This window comes from Cryptomeria japonica, chromosome 8, assembly GCF_030272615.1.
Source record: "Cryptomeria japonica chromosome 8, Sugi_1.0, whole genome shotgun sequence".
Lineage (NCBI taxonomy): Eukaryota > Viridiplantae > Streptophyta > Pinopsida > Cupressales > Cupressaceae > Cryptomeria > Cryptomeria japonica.
The window spans coordinates 248,015,510-248,030,280 of NC_081412.1; the positions used below are offsets into that span (position 1 = coordinate 248,015,510).

The 14,771-nt window shown below is 37.0% G+C and overlaps 1 protein-coding gene across 5 annotated transcripts in view; it reads left to right on the plus strand.

Moving 5' to 3' along the window:
- The window catches only part of LOC131060014 (peroxisome biogenesis factor 10), a 128,677-nt gene that overhangs the window by 101,588 nt on the left and 12,318 nt on the right, over positions 1 to 14,771 (plus strand). For all 5 annotated transcript variants that reach the window (XM_057993110.2, XM_057993105.2, XM_057993108.2 and 2 more), the window contains one exon: positions 9,336 to 9,430. In XM_057993110.2, the coding sequence (XP_057849093.1) occupies positions 9,336 to 9,430 (95 nt within the window). The remainder of the gene's footprint in view (positions 1 to 9,335; positions 9,431 to 14,771) is intronic.

The following is a 14,771-nucleotide window of genomic DNA, read 5'->3' on the forward strand; positions in this document are numbered from 1 at the left end:
CCCCGTGTTTGATTGCTTGTAGTCCCATGGAAGTTTGTTATAAGCCCATCTCTTAAGGCTCAAATATTTCATTGCATGAGTAGCACTCTCACATACCTTACACCATAGCGATACCTTAATTTGCTTAGCCTTCCGTAATAGTGGACAAGTCTTTGCCCTGGGATGTGACAGATCTCACATGCATGTAACATGATTTTCACTTTCCTCGAGCAGTTGTTCTTATTATGTCCTTGCTGCCACCCTATGCATCATAATCTGCTTGCTGAATCTGAGCAATATTAGTCAATAACTTTTGCAATTAGGTTGTTATACTTTGAGCCTCTAAGAAAAGACTCACTCTTGTGTCAAAGCTTCCCATTGCTTCCATACACAGTGCAGCATCTAATGCTTTTTATTGATCTGTATAGGTCTTCTAATATAACGACCTTTAATATGGTTTCAACAAACTTTCTATAAGCCATTGTGCATGCTGCATAGGACGTAATTCATAAACATAGACTAAAACCTTGCATCATACCGACATACTTTTGGACAACTCCTTAATTTCTTTGAATACAGCAATTCTTTGCTGCTCAAACTTTGGGATGTCAAAGTCATTGAGAAATGTATCCTTCAACTGCCCAAAAATTCACAACCAATTGGGTTGGATCATACTTTTGATAACAGGTGCCAGATCAAGTAATGTAGTTGCAAATCAACTTGCTCTCAACCTAGGTGCTCCTATGTCCCCTGAATTCTATGATCTATCTATGTCTCCCTTACACTTGTGTATATGCTCTGATGCATCTATGCCTCCTGAATTCTGGCAACTCAAAAGCATCTCATAATGTATATGAATTGGTTGTTGATGATCCATACCCTGTAGTGGAATGCTCTGTGCATAAACATTCAACATTGCCATGTTCAGAAAAACAATCCATCAAACAAAATTTCAAGGTGATAGGTTCACACCAGGCTTGCAAAACTCGGCAAGCCATTAGAAAACTCGCGAGTAATCGCGATCCCTAATGGTGCGCGAGTTAATTGCGGAAAAACTCGGCACGATTTTTCCATATAGTCGCCGCAATTTTATTGACAAATACTTGCCGTTAATCGCCAAAACCCGCCTGAAAACGTGGCACAAAACGCGAGAAAAATGCGACTCAAGTCGTAGGCAAAAAAAAAAACCTAAGTCTTTATTCCATTTTGCGCGACTCCGGAAGGCAAAAAACGCCACGCGATTTCCAGTAGGGTTTGCATTTGCACGCGCGACCAGGTTTTTACTTGTTTATTCGTGATCTTTTTGTATTGTTTTATTTTGAATTCATAGTCATTTTAAATTTTAATCGACTATGTATTCACAGTCAATTAAAATGAGTCAAATGACTATGTTTTAAAATTTTAAATGACTGTGAATACATAGTCAATTAAAATGACTGTGTAATACATAGTAATTTGAAATGACACACAGTCATTACAGTCATTTCAAATGACTGATGACTGTGTAATACACAGTCATTTGAAATGACTGATGACTGTGTAATACACAGTCATTTTAAATGACTATGTAATACACAGTCATTACAGTCATTTCAAATGACTGTGACTGTGTAATACACAGTCATTTTCAAATGACTGATGATTGTGTAATACACAGTCATTTCAAATGAATACACAGTCATTTGAAAATGACTGTGTATTACACAGTCACAGTCATTTCAAATGACTGATGACTGTGTAATACATGGTCATTTCAAATGACTATGTAATACACAGTCATTTTCAAATGACTGATGACTGTGTAATACACGGTCATTTGAAATGACTGTGTAATACACGGTCATTTGAAATGAATGATGACTGTGTAATACATTAATGTACATTGTAATTAATGACTGTGTATTACACAGTCAATTGTGAAATGACTGTGTAAAACATAGTCATTTGAAATGACTGTCAACTGTGTAATGTCAACGTGTATTAAAGTATTTCATTTAAATTTAAATTTGAAGTTAAAAACTTAAAAAAGTACACAACCAATTAAAAATTTTAATTCTAGATAGTCATCTATTAATAGATGACTGTAAATAAAATACAGTTATACAGTCATTGTAATTTTTGGATGTTCGTGATTTTTTTGTTAACAATGTTATTGATCTCTAAATGTTGTCTCTCTTTTGCTAGGTTCTTTTCCACATCTTTTTGAAAGAAAATGGATTCAGCTTCTACAGTTAAAGTTGGTGGCAAAAAGAGAGACCCTTGTTGGAAACATGGGAGACCAGGTCCAAAACGAGGAGATGTTTTTTGCAACCATTGCAAAAAAATTGTAAAAGGTGGCATTAATAGGTTCAAATATCACCTTGCAAAAATTCAATGCCGAGATACCACAAGCTGTACAGAATGTACTGAAGAGGCTACGAGAGATGCAATAGAAGCGCTTGAAGCATATGATCAAAGGAAGGCAACAAAAAAGAGAACAGCAGAGGCAATGGCAGCCCCAAGGGCAGATTTGAGTTCCATAGGGTCACATACAGATGTGGGGACATCTGGTTCTTCCCTTGGGCCACAGATATGAGCAAAAGGAACTTTGGACAGCAACATGGAAAACTTCTTTATTCCACGTAACACTCCTGGTGCACAACCTGGATTGCTTGGCACTGCATGGAATAAAGAGGTTCACCAACAAGCCAAGGTGGCGTGTGCTAGATTTTTTATCTACAACGATGTTCCGTTCAATGCTATTTCTAGTCCATCTTGGACCAATTGGTCACCGCATTGACTGTGGCAGGTAAGGGGTTCAAGTCCTCAAGCCGTTACGAGGTAAGTGGACCGTTATTGCAGGATGAGGTCCAAAACATTCATGCATTAGTGGAAGAGCACAGGACTATTTGGGAAAAGAATGGCTGCACCATTCTTTCTGATGGATGGACAGATGGTAGGAATAGGACACTCATCAACTTTCTAGTTGCTTCAGGAGGACAGTTAGTATTTTTAAAATCAATTGATGCCTCCAATGAAGTGAAGAATGCGGAGACCTTGTGCAACATGTTGGATGAGGTGGTGATGGATGTGGGAGTGCAGAATGTCATCCAAGTTGTGACTGATAATGCAGCTGCATATGTGGCAGCTGGTAGACTTCTAATGGCTAGACATCCGACATTATTTTGGAGCCCTTGTGCTGCCCATTGTCTTGACTTGCTCCTTGAGGACATAGGGAAACTAAGTTGGGTAAAGAAAGTGGTTGAAGATGGAAGGAATATCACCAAATACATCTACAATCACACATGGGTCCTGAATCTTATGAGAGAGCACACTGAAGGTAAGGATCTTGTGCGATCGGGGGTCACACGCTTTGCTACCAATTTCCTCACCTTGCAGAGCATACTTGCTACATTGCCCAACCTGAAGCGGATGTTCGTGAGTGAAAGATGGTTGGGGAGTCCTTATGCTACAAAGCCTGAAGCAGAGAAGGTTGTGATTGCCATTTTTGATACTAATTTTGCCAAGATAGTGGAGGAGATCATCAATGTAAGTTTTGAAACTTTAACTGATGATTTATTATTTAATTTTCTAATATTTCAATCTGCTGATTTTGTTAGATTTTTTATATCTAGGTGTCAAAATCGTTGGTGAGGGTGCTACGAATGGTGGATGGGGATCATAACTCCATGGGGTATCTATACGAGGCCATGGATAAGGCCAAAGAGGCGATTCAACACTTGTATGGGTCAAACAAGACCAAGTATGAACCCATATGGCGCATAATTGATCGGAGGTGGAACCATCAACTCCACCAACATATTCATGTTGCTGCCTACTTCTTGAATCCCAAGTTTTTTTACTCTCTGAGTTTCAGAGCAGATGCAGAGGTTAGAATTGGCCTTGACACATGCATTCGGAGATTAGTTGATGATGAGATCCTTCGAGACCTGATACTTGATGAGTTGCAGAGCTATAAGAAGGCCTTAGGAGAATTGTTTTCTTCACCTGATTGCAAACGTAGGAGAGCCACCTTACGACCAGGTAAAAAAAGCATATGTTTAATTTTTACCATTTATTTCTCTCTTTAAGATTATTGAAATCTTTACAAGTTATAAATCACATTTTGTATCCTTGCAGATTTGTGGTGGGAAGATTATGGTGCCACAACTCCTAATCTTCAAAAGCTTGCCATCCGCATATTATCACAGGCTTGTAGTGCTTCTGGTTGTGAGCGCAACTGGAGTGTTTTTTAGAACATCCACACAAAAAAGCACAATAGGTTGACTCAACAACGCTTGAATGATCTTGTCTATGTGCGGTACAACATTCGATTACATGAGAAGAAGGTGCTAGGGCAAGATTCACATGAAGCACTTGACTTGGATGACATTGATCCATATGCAGCAAAATGGGTTGCTTCTCCTGATGATGTTGATAATGATTTGGATCCATTATTTACTAATGAGCAGCTGAGTGAGTTGGAGAGGGCAGGAGAGGAATGGGATGCGGAAGTGGCAGCACGTGAGGAGGAGCAGGAGGTTGATCATGCAGCAGAGGCACCTGTTAGTGTTGAGGATGTTGCCACTACTTCAGCACCACCCACCCAGCGGCCACAATCTGTTTTGAGCTTTAGTCGTAGACGCAATTTAAGATTTCTTATTTTCATTGATACCAAACTTTGAACTTGATATGTAATCAGAATTTCAGAGGTTCTTGTTTTGTGGTCTATGACTCTATGACTCTATGAGTCTGTCACTATGATACGTTGATATGTATTGAACTCTTATTCATATGTTGCACTTGGTTTTTGGTTTATGCTATGATACTTGCATTTGTTGCTATGTATTACCAAAAAAATTTGATTTATATATCATGGAAATCATATATGTTTTACAAATTTGGTGTAAATGTGTGTTTTTGAATTATATATAAAAAAAAAAAGGTATTTTCAAATGTTCGATAAAGTTGCCGAGTTTTTCACCGAGTTTTGGCGAGTCCCGAGTTTTTAAAATTATTTGGGCTTGCCAAGTTATTGCAAAATCCGAGTTTTTCAAGCTTGGTTCACACCACTGCTCATACTTATCTTCTGGGTGACTCTAGATGTTTTTGAAACTTTTAAGAAATGGAAAGCTTTGTTTGAGAATGAGACAGGAAAAAAGTTGAAGTGTCTCAGATCGGATAATGGAGGTGAGTATTCAGCAAAGCATTTGAAGATTAGTGCTCTTTAAATGGGATTCAAAAGCAGGAGACAGTTCCAGGAACTCCACAGGAAAATGGTGTGTCAGAGAGAATGAATAGGACAATCATGGAACGTGCGAGGAGCATGAGATTGCATGTTGGATTGCCCTTACATTTTTGGGCAGATGCTATACATATTGCTGTCTATTTGATAAATAGAGGACCTTCAACCCCATTGGATGGTGGTATTCCAGAGGAGGCATGGACTGGTAAAAAGGTAAATTATTCTTTTCTAAAAATTTTTGGTTGCGAAGCTTTTGTCCATGTTGATAAAGAAAACAAAACCAAGCTTGATGCTGAATCTCAGAAATGTACCTTCATTGGATATGGGATAGATGAATATGGCTATCGGTTATGGGATTTTGAAAATAAGAAAATAATTAGAAGTAGAGATGTTATATTCAATGAGAAGGTTATGTATAAAGAACAGATGCAGGAAAAGAAGCATAAACATGACAAACAAGAATATGTGGTGTTGGATGAGATTCTTGAAAATGAAATGCCACAGGTACCTGATGCTCAGCAACAACAGATTGTCCCACAAACTCCTGTAAGTGTTAGACGTTCTACGAGGACAAGTAGACCCCCTGAAAGATTTTCTCCTTCTTTGTATTCTATTTTATTAACGGATTCTAGTGAACCAGAAGAATATGAAGAAGCAATGCAGGTAGATGCCAAACAACAGTGGGAGCTAGGCATGAAAGAGGAGATGGACTCCTTGATGAAAAATAAGACTTGGGACTTAGTCCCTTTACCTGCAGAAAAAAGAGCCTTGCCTAACAAATGGGTTTATCGGCTGAAGGAGGAGGAAGGAGGTCAGAAAAGATATAAGGCCAAACTTGTGGTAAAAGGTTTTGCACAGAAAAAGGGTATAGATTATGATGAAATATTTTCTCCAGTTGTAAAAATGACTTCAATTAGAACTGTACTTAGTCTTGTGGCTGTAGATGATTTACATCTTGAATAATTAGATGTCAAAACAGCTTTTCTCCATGGAGATTTGGAGGAAGAAATTTACATGTTGCAACCACAGGGATATGAGGTCAAAGGTAAGGAGAACTTGGTGTGCAGGTTGAAGAAAAGTCTGTATGGCCTAAAGCAAGCACCCCGACAATGGTATTTAGAATTTGATAGTTTCATGGCTGAACACGGTTATCATAGATGTCATTCTGATCATTGTGTATATTTTAAGAGATTTGATAATGGCAGTTATATTATCCTGTTGCTTTATGTTGATGACATGCTTGTTGTTGGGTCTAATATGCAACATATAAATGATCTTAAACAGAAATTAGCCAGGTAATTTGCTATGAAGGATTTGGGTGCAGCTAAGCAAATTCTCGGTGTGAGGATTACACGGGACAGGAAAAATAGAACCTTGAATTTGTCCCAAAGTGAGTATATAAAGAAGGTGTTGAAAAGATTTAACATGCAGGATGCAAAAGCAGTTAGTACACCTTTGGCTAGTCATTTCAAATTGACTAAGGAGATGTGCCCAAAGGCACAGGAAGAGGTTAATAAAATGTCTAACATCTCGTATTTATCAGCTGTTGGCAATCTGATGTATGCAATGGTATGCACAAGGCCAGATATTGCACATGCAGTGGGAGTTGTGAGCAGGTTTATGAGTAATCGGGGTATGGAACATTGGAATGCTGTGAAATGGATTCTTCGGTATTTGAAAGGAACTACTACGAAGGCATTATGTTTCAAAGGATCTAATGCTGCTCTGAGTGGATTTGTTGACTCTGATCTGGCGGGTGATATTGATTCACGGAGGAGTACTACAGGGTATGTTTTTACTATAGGGGGAACTGCAGTCAGTTGGCTTTCTAGGCTACAAAAGGTTGTTGCACTTTCAACCATTGAAGCTGAGTATGTTGCTGCTACAGAAGCCAGCAAGGAAATGATTTGGTTGCAATGTTTTCTGGAGGAATTGGGTCAGACACAAGAGGATAGCCCATTGTATACTGATAGCTAGAGTGCCATTCATCTTGCAAAAAACTTTGCTTTTCATTCAAGGACAAAGCACATTCAGCTCAGGTACCACTTCATCCAGACTGTTTTGGAAGAGGGTCTGTTATGGCTTGAGAAGATTCACACAAGTGAGAATCCTGCCGATATGTTCACGAAGGCAGTTCCACAGGAGAAGCTGATTTCTTCATCAGTTTCTATTGGTCTTCTTGATTGATAATTGTGGAATTTATACCAGTCGAGTCCTAGTGTTTTATCCAGCGGATGTTGCATGTACAGTGGTGTCGTGTAGTATCAGTCTCCAAGTGGGAGATTGTTCGGTGTGGAGCCTGATCAGTCTCCAAGTGGGAGATTGTTAAAATTTGGTGACTAATCAGCAAAGTACTGTACACTCAACACATACCCTTGCCGTTTTTCGTTGATGAAAACCGACATTGTAATAAAACCCTAAAAAGGCCGACTTTGTTTGTTGCCCTAAAAACGCATGTTATAAGCAGCTGGGATGCTTAAGGCATTGTAAGGTTGGTGTACTGTTTTTTGCTGGTAATAAGAAAGATTGGACGACTGTGTATGATGGACGTAACCCATTCTGGGTGAACTACGTTAAATCTCTTTGTTATTTGTGTCCTGTTTTATTTCTTTATCTTTTGTATTTAAATCTGCATATAATTGTTAGTTCATATTTGCTTCGGATCTGCTTGAAACCCTAACATCTACCCCTAGGTTGAGGGTCTAGACCTAGGTTTAGGGTCTAGAAAGTCACATCGGACTCCTAGGACTAGACCCTCAAACTAATTTTGGCGAGGTGGAGAAGCCACATCGGACTTCTAGGACTAGACTCTCTAGTTCTATCTCTCCCCTGGTTTTCACTAAAGCTGGGAAGAGGAAGATGTAAAATGTTTTGATGTAGTATTTACTTTGAGTTTTACAAGAACAATTTGCTATTTCATTTTGTTTCAGTCTATCAGCCATCAGCATTCCACAAGGGGATGCCATTTTGTAATCAATTTGCATTTAAATCAATCAAATATATCTAGACTCAGCTTGTTGATTTTGTGTGCTCATTTATTGACTCATTGGATGCATCTCCTCATTGAATTTTGCAAAAAAAATGCATTTCTATTAAACAAAAACAATTTTTTAAGTTGCCGAATTTTTTACCGAGTTTTTGCGGAGTTTTCATCGAGTTTTTTTTGGGCCTTGGTGAGTTTTTGCTTTTGGCGAGTAGTTCAACTATGCTTCATCCAACTCTTGCAATCTTTGCAGTCTTTCTTTAGATCAAAAAATATGTGCTGCCAAGATTTCTTTATTGACCTTGACAGTGAGTAGATAATCAAAGATCAACTCCAGCATCTCAGCCAAAAACACTTCATACAGGGATCAAAATCTTCCTCTCCAACTAGGTTTTTGGTTTTTAAATTCCACAGCTGATAGCATCTAGGGCAACCTGAACTACTTGTACATTGAAGTCCATAGGAGCAGAAGTCATTCTCAGGAATAAATTGGGAAACCAAAATATAAAGTTTTTTTTTTTTTTTCAAATTGCAAATTTAGTTGTGGAAAAATGCTATTGGGGTTAGGCTTTTTGGGGAAAACACCAGAAATTAAAAAAAGCACAAAAACACATTTTGTATTTTATCCAAAATACTGGTTTTTGACATTAAAAACAGGATAAATTGTGAAAAATCTGCAGTAAAATCTTTAGGTCTGATTAAGTGGGAGAACTGTAATATTTTAGGGTAAAAAATTTGCATGGGCACCAAGTCCTGATTTATTGCTTATTTATGCAACTATTCATTGAATCATCTTTTGATCTGCACCAAAGTAATGCGATATATTACCCATCAACTCTATCAGAACGATCCTGCAAAATAAACAATACCTGATGTTCAATCTTGGTAATCATGTAGCACCCAAACAATTTTACCCTTTTTTGTCTGTTTTGTCTTTGGTAGCAGTACTCTTTACCAATAGTGTTTGTGATTTGTATTTTTTTTCACTGTACGTGAAAGAATTTCAGCAACATTTTGTGAAAGCAATCTTGATTTTTCTGGTTTGTTTTTAAGTTTAATATGTCTTTCTGCTATAGTTGCATAAGGTTTATATGATTGCATATGTGATTCAAAGAGAAAGTTGAAGTTGATATAATTATAAATTTGCAGGAAAAGGCCCTCCAGTTTTGAGTGAAGATGGGAACTTCATTTCTGATACTCTTACAGAGACAGCAGCTTCATCATCATTCTCAAAATCCTTTGAGGTTTCCTATCTAACTAATGCAGGCTACTTTTTTTCTCGTTTGTTGCTCAGTCTGTTTCCATTTTGATTTATTGAATGCTGTCTTACGTTGCTTTTTGCAAAATATGCATTACACAATAAAGAGTTCTACATAGATTGTGAAAGTATTTGGAAGTATGTGAATGGAAGTTCTTTGGATGCCTTTCTACAATGCCTTTGGTGATTATGAAATCACACAAAGCAGTGCTTTAATCCCAATTTGAATGCACACTTGTAGTCTTCTGCTTGGAACACTCCCATATTAAATATCAGCATTATAAATCAGGATGTAAGGAAACTCTTCAAAATGAAACTCATTCTGCCATGCCAACTCTCCAACTCACCATTCAGTACACTAACTGAACTGACTCCCCTGGTTAATCCTAGCTGTTAAGTTTATGATCAGATTAGGAGAAATCAGATAGAAGATAATTCAAACAAAATTGCACACCATGTACCCTGGGAAAACCCTCCAACATGAGGGGAAAAACACAGCAATATATCTCTTATATGTATTGAAGTAAATGAATACAATATGGCTAATACACAGCCAGTTATGAGGCCACCAACAAGGCTGATCTGCAACTATAATAATAGTGCTAATTTAGTATATATATATTGATCTCCTTGATGGAGATAATGAATTCACCTAAGTCTGAATGTAGTGTGGAGGAGAGCTGTGTATCTTGTACTTCGAACTGCTGTAGATGAGGATCCGATCTGCTGAAGATGTATGCGGACTGCTTTAGATAATTTGATCTGCTTGATATATTAATATAATTCGATGCCTTGTGAAGAGAGGGAGTCAATCTATATATACCCATACGTGGGTGACTCCAAGCAGCACGTCTATTCCAAGAGTCGGCTCAATATCAACCAACGCGTCTCTTATCAAGGATCGGTTTCATTATAACTAACACAAATTTCACCAAGGGTGGCGGGTTTAACAAATAGTTATATTTCATTGACAAAACGTTTTATTTAATTTGCAAATATAAATATGCAAAGTCGGCATCATATGTTTAATAAATTGGTTCATATAAATGTCTAAGGCCGATAGACCACTTAGACATTTATATCAGCTATGTCGGCCTGAAGGAATCCGACCATAGCTACCTAACATTAACACTAGCATGGTGTAGGTCATGGTATCTACCCTTCCCTTACTGTGCTTGGTCAAAGCAATAACAAACAATGTTTTGTTCATCACTTCCAGGCATGAACTTTTCAATGTTTTGCATCAGCATGGACACAGAATAGTCATCAAGCCTAAGATGAGGGGCCAAGCCTGGGATACATCCTTGCTCACATTCAATCTCTATTCTGGCAGGATCACAATCATGCTTTGTTTCAATCAGTCATGAAAAACAAGTAAAGAAGGTAACTTTCTTATTTTCCAAGAATAAAATGCTAGTCCCAAACGGTTTTCTTGCACACTTCCAATTATCTGGGAGACAATAACTTGTATATGCTTGTAGTGTTGCAAATCAACTACGCTAATTACTTATTCCAAAATGCCAACTTGAAAATTTCCATTTCATATCTCTATTCAAAGATATATAAAATTCTTTCCAAGGTCATAGCAACTGCTACTTAATACCAACATTTCTCTAGTTGAACCTACATTTGTAGAGTGAAGGGACGGAAGGAAAATCAGGCAAGACTCAAGGAAATCATTCATTCACTTTATCATCAAAAAAGGTTGGGAGTTCTAATCAAATTGGACATGTTTAAAGGTTTTGATAGATGCAACTAGAAATATCTATTTAAAACATTAGAAGCATTTGATCACTAGTGTTGCTTCTGGGGCCCAATTTAGGTCTTCTAAGGTGCCAAGTTATTTCATCACATTGCTAACTTTCTTATTGATCACTAGTGTTGCATCTGGGGCCAAATTGAGGTCTTTGAAGGTGCCAAAACAAGTGTTCTGCTCTCTCCTGCTTATTCATTTTATTCTTTGATGGACTAAACAAGATCATCACCAAAGCTAAGTAGGGTAATTTGTTTGTTGTCCATCTGTTGTATCCTAGGGTAAAGTTTGGTAGGGGTGTATTGTCCCCACTTTGAAGTATAATTTGATTAATAAAAAATGATAATAATATTAAAATACAAAAGAATAAAAATAAAATTAAAATTAAAATATAAAATAATATAGTTAAATATAATTAAAACTTAATTAAGTTAATGAATGGTCAAAAGACATGGAAGGAAAAGTTGTGACTCCCTCGAACATAATTTATAAAAGGGAGAAGAGAACCTCATTTGAGAAGGGGGAGAATTTGGAAATGAAAAGTGCAGATTTGATTTAAATAAGAAGTGCAGATCTGATTTTGGAAGGTTTGTGTCCCTTTCAAAGGGCAGAAATAATGAGGAGTTGCACTCATTCAAAGGTGCAAATGGTGAAAGGGTGTGTCTCTTGCCAAAGGGCATACATGATGAAGAGGTGTGACCTCTTTCTCACATTGAGAGATATAAAGGGAAGGAATCAAAAGCATCTAGTGACATCACCATAGATCAGAACTGTTATTAAGTTACAGGTAGTAGCATCCTTGTTCTTGGTGGTATGCATGGGGATGTGCTGAATATGTATGCTTAATATATGAAGCCTGATACAGTTGTTATGCAGAATTTATTAGTAATATCAATATAGACTACAATATGTAGGGGACATTACAAAGAGGTGCGATTAATAATTGTATAAAGAAAGATAAATATTAAGGACATGGGATGTGTCTCTTACCAGGGGAGTTATCTTTCCAAAGGCATCATATAAGAAGGAGAATTTCAATGCAACACTCCATAGCATATCATATTGGGTGACTTGCCAAGTATGTGGAAGGTAATACAAAATTGAACTGCCAACACAGAAGGGACATGGGTGCATATGCAGTGGCCAATTCTATTCATCGTCTCCAATGTTATTTCAGGGATGCTTTAAGGATGAAGGAGTATATTGGGCAATTCAGTCATTTATAGCCTTTGAAGATTTAGTAGAGAGTGAGAACTATCATCATGAAGAATCTATTATCCTAATCTGTTGGCTCTGCTGAGCAGTAATGCGGTAATAATTTATAGCATTAAGACATATATCTGAAATATACAAATCAGTGGAAATTATCGAGATAAGTTCTATCCTCTAAAGTTCTAAACTATTCTTAAAATTTTAAATTAAATATTATAATGAAATGTATTCAGTTCTGATAAAATTATGTTTATTAATTACAATTCTCACTTTATTTTAAAAAAAATTGATGTCTCAGGGCTAAATTAAGGCAAATCCCAAATGGGGACATTACAAGGGGGCTGCAGGTTGATGGGAGAATAAGGCACCGATTCCACTTTGCAGATGACACGTTGTTCGTCTGATCAGTCTTGCCTCAAGAGATAGGCACTCGACAATACTTTATTACCAAATTCAAGCTTGCTTTAGGTCAGACAGGAAGCTTACACAAATCTTCACGAGTTTATTTCACACCTTAGAAACTATAAGAGAAATTTTGCAAATCCTAAGATATGAGGATCTACTACCCCCTTGTATTCCTTGGATTTTCATTGATATCCATCCTTTTTTGGGTATATAGTGAGTGGCATCAATAAAATAGTTAAGAGACAGTCTCTGCCAATTATTTAATTAAATGGATTGCTTTTGTGGGTTGAGTGCAATTGATAAAAGCTATTTTACCAGCAATATTTATGTATTTAAAAATGGTTCATGAATGCTAGTAAAATCAATTATGTAATCACTATTCTCATTCGCTAGTCAAAACAGATTAATTATGTAACCTGAAAACACTTGATTACTCAAACGATGGATTTCAACGAAGAAGAAAGTATAAAGTGTAGAGAGGTCTACACAAGCTGCAGATGATAATGAGGTAATGCAGATGCTTTGGAATTAAACATAGTTGAAGCAATATCATGAGAATAAAAAAACAGGTTACAGTATGTTCAGTGACAAAATTGCTAGAAATAGCAAGGATATACTTTCATCTGTGTCATGGTGGTTACATGTGTCATGTGATTACATATGTATCATGATGGTTTGTAATATTCCCACACCAATTTTTATAATTTTTAATATAGAAAACACAAATACAAGTCTATGCACTTTCTGATCACCAAGTTCCTAGTGTGGGCAAGGTGAGAGCATACAATGTTCGGACAACACACACTCGGAATGCTTTGCTGAAATGTAAAAGCGACAAGACAACCAAGGCGTGTAGGCTGCAGAGCCGACCCTAATCAAAACCTTTTTGATGGAGAAGCATGCATAGAGAATGTAGAGCCACTGGCAGATTACAACAGAATACAATCAAGCCAAACGGTTGATTACATGTGGATCCAATCAATGCCAAAGTGGGCTTGAAATGCAGAGGGGTTTAGTGGTGAATCAACGAAGACCCTCAATGATAAATGCATTAACCGGTGACACACTTTCCAGTTTTACAATGTTTTGAACATGAAATACGCAACTCTCTGGCAGTACTGCCATTTAGAGTTGCAATAATATGAGCATGGAATGGACTAAGTACAACTGAGAATTATATTGATAAGAGAAACTAGCTGCACACACTAATAATGTAATTCAAAATAATGAACACACTGCTGCATATACATAAGTTAGTCCATAAAATCATAGGTTGATGTTATACCATTCACGTGGATTCCATAAATTTTAGTGCACTGCCAACGAGGGCTAAAAGATGATGTAAACTGTAGAATGCTGATTGTAGACCTCCCATCTCTTTAAACATTATTTAGAACTGTCACATCAGACTGTTTGGGTTTGAAAAATGCCTTCCATTCATCAATACTTAATACCCCAAACCATTGTATAAGAACGATTTAACTATTGTATAATAACATTGTTGTATGGCCCAATTTGCAGAGAAAAATCCATTCAAAATTACTGTGATTATTGCTGCAGCTAACAACATTGCATGAAATAAAGTACAACCCTCGCAAAGCTCCAAAAATCACTCCTAAATTCAGGCCAGAACTGGGACAATAAACATCAATAAACTTGCATACCAAAATCTTTCAAAATACATAAAAAATCTCCATTATCAACAACAAATTGAAAAAGACTAAGCATTCAGCACAATGGTGACTTATGGATGAAATCACTCAACCGGATAGGAGGGTTTTCATCCCCAAAACTGGATTCATCTTAAGGTTTTCGTCCTTATGCAAATAGGGAGAACCCACATTCTTTCACCAAAGAAAATGAAATCAATAAGAAGCAACCCTTTTTCTCAAGACCCAACCTCTTTTTATAACCTTTTTAGAGTTAATTTAGAGAAAAAATGTTTTTATATAGCTTT